Below are 6043 nucleotides of genomic sequence, written 5' to 3'. Positions count from 1 at the left end.
GCTTGATCAGGGCATTCAAATTCCGTTGAGTTTGATTTTTTTTTTCACTTTGAAGAATCAGGCTCTGGGTTATATTTCAGGGGGAGGGAGAAAGGGGATGCGGCCCCTTTAAAAAAGTTGGGATGGTTTTGGAGCCGTATTACTATATTAGGTGACAAGAAACTCCTCATCTGTCATGTCATCACTGGCTGATTGACCAATGGCAAGCTAAAGTCACCCAAAAAGTGGTCTAGTCCCTCCTTCTTTTCCCTTATGGTCTGTCCTACCTGCTCCCCCCCTGCCCATCTGAAGTCAAGGCTAAGGCTGGAATGATGTGGGCTCCCCGGGTAGGGCTAGGGGCGCCTCTCCTGTGGGCGGGCTGCGGACACGCGGCCCTCTGAGCCCGTGGGGCGCCGCCCACCATGTTCGCCAGCCCTGCGGGCACCAGCACCCCGTTCTCCGTCAAGGACATCCTCAACCTGGAGTTGGAGCAGCGACAGGAGCAGCAGCAGGAGGAGGAGGAGGAGCGGAGGCGCCGAAGCCTGGCGGCCATGGAGCTGCCCGCGCGCCTAGAGGCCAGCCTGCCCCCTGCGTCCTGCATGCTGGCCGCCTTCAAGCAGGAGACGTACGGCGGCCCCGAGACCGCCGGCCTCCAGGAGCTGGCTCTGACCGACGGGCTGGGCCCGGCCAAGCACTGCCCGGCCTTCCCGGCTACCTTCTACGGGAAGAGCTACCCGCACATGGAGCCGGCCAAAGAGCCCAAAGCTGACAAGAAAGGTAAATAGCGCACTGTGGGGTGTGCGGACAAATAGCCTCAGCCCCTAGGTCAGGCTGGGGCTACCGGAGCCGGGCTGGGCTTCACTGCCACTGAGTATTTCTGCTACGGAGTCAACGCCTGGGACAATCGTCCGTAGTTAAACTGGGCAGGGAAGAGGGGTGTGTGGGGGAGGGGGAAGAAGAAGAGAGAGGGATGATCTATTGTCTTCTGACTTGCCAGAGAGGAGTGAGAAAGAGGATCCCCTCTCTCACTTTGGCTACTTGGGGTCCATTTTAATTCTAAACCCCGAAGTTGCAAAACCAGGCCTGGACAAAACCAGATTGCGAGAAACAGAAACAAGAAAAGATAGAAAGACGGAAACTGGGGGCCGGGAGGAAGACTTTTAAGTTTCACCCTGGCCGGGAAAGAGACGCTGGATTTTATTCTGATTTGCAGGGGATGTGGGGAGAGGGGGCGGGGGGAGAGGAGGACTTGCAGGAAATTTTAATCCAGGTCCAGCCTGCGGCAATTCTGGGTCCTACATTTATAGTGTATGTTACTCACCTACCATCTTTTATACCCTTGTATCATCTTAAAATCTACGAAATGAAGAAAGAAATAAAGAGCAAGAGGGCAACCCTCTTTTACCTTTCAATTCGTTTTGTACAATGCACACAGCTTTGTGGATGCTATGCGATCATATGATATATACTAAATAAGAAAACACTTTTTCCAAGGGGACTTCTCTCCATAAGCATCATCTCCCCTAAATAGGTCAGTTCTACTTGGTGTAGTTTGATTGTAGCGGGGAAGCTGCTGGATCCGAAGTCAGAGAACCTGGGTTCCAGCCCCAGTTCGGCTATCTACAGGTCACGTGACCTTGGGCAAGCCACAGTTTTATCAGCAATAAAATAGAGATAATGTTACTTGTATTGCTTCCATCAGAGCTGTGTTATAGGAATGAAATTAGATGAAGTTTGTAAAGCGCCCTATGAACTATGAGGCCTATATAAACGTGAGATCTAGTATTGAGGTCCGAGGAAGAGGAACCTAGCAGTGGTGGAAGTTGGGGGGGGAGGCGGGGCAGAAGAAAATCGTTTAAGAATTGTTTTGGGAAAGTATACGCCGGTAGATGGCCCAGAGTGACCTCTGGAGCCCCATTTTACTGCAGGGTTTAAATTGCCATGTTTTAGAAAAGTCCAGCCCTGTCCTTCCCTAAAGTGCTGATCGAGAAAAAGAGGTAAAAACCATTCCCCCCACTTTTGGTTGGTCCGCAGTACCAAGAAGCTGTACTCACAGAGCGACCAACCCGCTAGCGTCCGGTACACAACGTGGCCCGAGCTGGGTTTGCCTGACACCGTCCAGACCTCGGTGCCTCCTGATCGCCAAGTGATAATTCTCCTCTCGTCCCGGCCAAATCAAACCCCCAGGGCCCAGAGATATGGCACTGAAGGTCTGCAAGGCCAGGAGAGAGCTTCTGCCCTCGGAGGCTGAAAAACGCAAAGCACCTTAGGCAGATCGATAGTTTCTTCGTAAAGAACGGGTTCGCAGAACTGAAGCAGAAGGTTTTGCATCCTCAGCGTGGGGCAGTGAAAAGGGAATTGACTTTGGAGTTAGTAGATCCAGACCCGAATCACTGAAGGCTCTGCCACCAATTTACCGTGAGATCGTGAGCAACTCGAGTCCCCTGCAAGAGACTCAGTTTTCTCGGCCGTAAAATGGGGGTAACAATACCCACCATTACAGGAGTGTTCTGAAGAAAGTGCTCTGGAAACTTCAGAGCAAATGTGAGCTTGCTAACTCCAGAAACCATTCCCCAGCCTCGGTTTCCTCACAGAAGAGGTACATAAGGATACAAAGACCGTTAGACTAGGGGCTATCCCCAAGGATAGCAGTTGTTAGAGAAAGATTTTGGTTTGCAATCACAGGGCCCCGTATAGGAAGTTAATAGTTTCGTCCCAGACTGAGGCAGGGAGGCTGGAAAAGTAGAAAGAGGTCGGCGGGACTATCTGAATAAGAGCAGATGACACCACATCCAAATGCAAGAAAGTGGTCAGCAATATCTCTTTCCGAAGGCCTGAACTCAGGCCTCTTGGTTTCCGCCAAAAACTAATTAAGTGTTTAGACAGGTTGCTTTCTCAACTACTGACGTTCACAATCCACCTATTTCTTAGGCTCATGGGATGATAGAGAGCTGGAAAAAGACCTAGAAGTCATCTCATCCAAACCACTTTTTTTTTTTACGGTTAAGAAAACAAGCCTCCTAGAAAGGGGGAGTCTCTTGCCAGAATCAGAGATAGTAAGTTATAGGACAGGGAATCGAATCGTGATCATCTGACTCTTGGGGGGGGGGGGAGGAGTTCGTCAGTGGGATAATTTTTTTCTTTTTATCTCTTTTTCTTTGTTTTTTCTTTCATTTCTTCCTTCCCTCCTTCCTTTTTTTTTCTTTTTGTACTCCAAGTGACTGTAGAGTCTAGTGGAAAGTGCTCGAGACTTGGCAGATCTAGGTTCAGATTCTTGCTCTGCCATTTATTAACTAGTTTCCCCTGGACAAGTCACTTTCCAGTTCCAATTTTGTAATCTCAGTTTCCTTCACTGTAAAATTGAAGAGGTCCTTCCGAGCTCTGAAAAGACGCTACGATATTTTCTAGCCTTAAAGTACTGGGTTCTAAGGCTTCTCCACCCACCCACAGCTCTACCATTCTGTATAGGAATGTTCTGTCACATGCCCGCAATTGTCCGTGGACTGTGTTAGTTTCCAGTCTGGCTTCCCCTCCCAGATCTAAGCAAGGTTTCCCTTCTGAAGTGTTAGTCATTTTAAAAACAAAACAAATGAAAACTGAAAAAAAGTTTTCCACTAGAACACTCCCCATCAATCAAATTTTTTAAAAAGTCTTTTTGAACATCCTTCCCAGCCACCACTTGCAGCATCCAACCCTCCTTTTCACTGCTCCTGACTGAGGCTTTCCCTCTTTGTGCCTTGCAGATCTTTGTTCCCTGCAGAAGAACCTGGAGTTGGAGAAAAAGGACTTAGAAGACCCCGATCGCCCAAGGCAGAGAAAGAGGAGGAAACCCCGGGTTTTGTTCTCTCAGGCCCAGGTCTATGAACTGGAGAGAAGGTTCAAACAGCAGAAATACCTGTCGGCTCCGGAAAGAGACCACTTGGCCAGCGTGCTGAAGCTCACCTCCACGCAGGTCAAAATCTGGTTCCAGAACAGAAGGTACAAATGTAAAAGACAGAGACAGGACCAGACTCTGGAGATGGTGGGCCTTCCCCCGCCCAGGAGGATAGCCGTGCCAGTACTGGTGAGAGACGGGAAGCCCTGCCTGGGGGACTCTTCTCCCTACAGCTCCCCCTACAACGTCAGCATCAACCCGTACAGCTACAATGCCTACCCGGCCTATGCCAACTACAGCGGCCCAGCTTGCAACCCGAACTACAACTGCGGTTATCCCTCAGTGCAGGCCGTGCAGCCCTCGCCGGCGGCCAACAACTTCGTGAACTTCAGTGTCGGGGACTTGAATGCAGTGCAGACGCCCATTCCGCAGAGCAACGCGGGGGTCTCCACTTTGCATGGGATCCGGGCCTGGTAGGAAGAGCGGCCTCCGGCTTTCTAGGAGTGGAGAAAGGGAGGGAAGGGGGTCCCAGTGCGGGTTTCCAGGCTCTCGTGACCCCCCAACGCCCCTCTGCTTCCCACCCCTCCCACATTACCCATCTGACTGGAAAGGTAGGGAGGCGGTGGGAGGCTGGAAAGAGTGGGATGGGGAGCCTGTCGGTCTAACCCCAGGAGCCGAAGCTAAACTGGACTTCTGGAGAAAAGAGGACCAGGATGGGCGGGAAAGAAAAGGGCCTCAGGAGAATCCTACTGCCCCTCTAACATTGTTAACCTGGGACTTTCTGGACAAAGCCTCGGCCCCAGGCTAATGGCTGTGTGAATGAGGTCGTGCTTCCAGTAAGTTAGGAAGTGTTCCGGCACTGGACGGAAGCATTTCTACCTGGGCATCCAGCGATGGACAGAGAGTAAAAAGAAAAACAAACAAAAAACCCTCCTCTGCCTGTCGGCGGAGCGCACAACAGCCAGAACCAAGCACCAGAGAGGGGCACGTCAATCTCCTTCCCCGAATTCCAGTTAAAACCCCTGCAGTCCCTTCAAACCCCTGTCTCCTAGCTCCGGGAGGCTCTCAGGGGCCAGAGCATTTGACCATCAACACTATTATTCAGAAAGATCATATTTCACGGCCAGACTTACAGGCATCGAGGCTGGGGTCTATGGGTCCCCTGCCCTCCAACCAAAATCAGTGAATTCGAAGGGAGTCAGACCTCCTCCCATCTAAAATCAGCGGGTTCTTAGAGAGTCAGGTGCCTGGGGGGTGGGGAGGGGAAAGGAACGGTATTAGCATTCTAAGCCCAGAGTTACCTAATTGGATACCAGGTGGCATAATACCCGGAAACTGTTCCCCTCCTCCTCCCCCAAAAATTGGCCCTCACTAGCTCACCATTACCTCCTTTCCTCATTCTCCTCCCTCAATCAGAGCGGCTGCCTCGGATCTTAGTGTCTGAATTGCCGGAGAAAAGAGCTCACCCTCTCTGGTTCTGCTGCGGGCCCTATTTAAATGTTTTCTTATTATTTGTAAGAAGCGAGACCCCAACCACCCCGCCCGACCTGTCATTAAAGAGCGTGAACTAAGCCTGAGGTATCTCCTTCTTTCAGCTCCCAAAGGCCTCCTTCAGTAGAAATGAGTAATTGCGGGTATCAGAAGCAGCTACAGTAACTCTAACAAGTACAGTAGCGGTACAATTCCAATTTATAAAACTCTTAACACATATTTTTCATTGTAGCTGTGTGAGTCACGACAATCTAATGAATGAGGTAGGTGGTGCAAGTATTATCTTACCTAAGAGAAAGACTGAAACTCAAAGTGGAGTGATAACTGGCCCAAGGTCACACGGCTAGTGTCAGCTGAGATTCCAACGCATTTGCTGGCTCTATCCCTGGAATTATTTCCACTACACTACCCTCCACTACACCCCAACTCCAACACTGGGTAGCTTCTTCATGGACTTCTATTGATTACTCGGCTAACCTTCTTCAGGACACTGCTCTGCTTCCCTACCCTCCTGGGCTTCCCTATGCCCCCGCCCCTTTAAGTCTAGGGCCAGGGGTGAGGAACCTGCGGCCTCGAGGCTACAGTGGCCTTCTAGGTCCTCAAGTGCAGCCCTTTGAGGAATCCAAATTCCACAGAACAAATCCCCTTAACAAATAAAAGCATTTATTCTGTAAAACTTGGAGTCAGTCAAAAGGCCAC

The 6043-nt window shown here is 50.6% G+C and overlaps 1 protein-coding gene across 1 annotated transcript; it reads left to right on the top strand.

Moving 5' to 3' along the window:
• Positions 1 to 291: 291 nt before the first annotated feature.
• On the top strand, positions 292 to 5424 carry NKX2-5 (NK2 homeobox 5). Its single transcript, XM_036751609.1, has 2 exons — positions 292 to 756; positions 3723 to 5424. The coding sequence occupies exons 1-2, from the start codon at positions 402 to 404 to the stop codon at positions 4328 to 4330; spliced, it is 963 nt and encodes a 320-aa protein (XP_036607504.1). The 5' UTR covers positions 292 to 401; the 3' UTR covers positions 4331 to 5424.
• Positions 5425 to 6043: the final 619 nt, after the last annotated feature.

Source organism: Trichosurus vulpecula, chromosome 3 (assembly GCF_011100635.1).
Source record: "Trichosurus vulpecula isolate mTriVul1 chromosome 3, mTriVul1.pri, whole genome shotgun sequence".
NCBI classification, from domain to species: domain Eukaryota; kingdom Metazoa; phylum Chordata; class Mammalia; order Diprotodontia; family Phalangeridae; genus Trichosurus; species Trichosurus vulpecula.
This window is presented reverse-complemented; position numbering and strand designations above follow the sequence as displayed.

Coding starts and splice junctions, on each gene's coding strand:
- NKX2-5 (XM_036751609.1), top strand. CDS start 402: ATGTTCGCCAGCCCTGCGGGCACCAGCACCCCGTTCTCCGTCAAGGAC. Junction 757..3,722: donor GCCCAAAGCTGACAAGAAAG/GTAAATAGCGCA, acceptor TGTGCCTTGCAG/ATCTTTGTTCCCTGCAGAAG.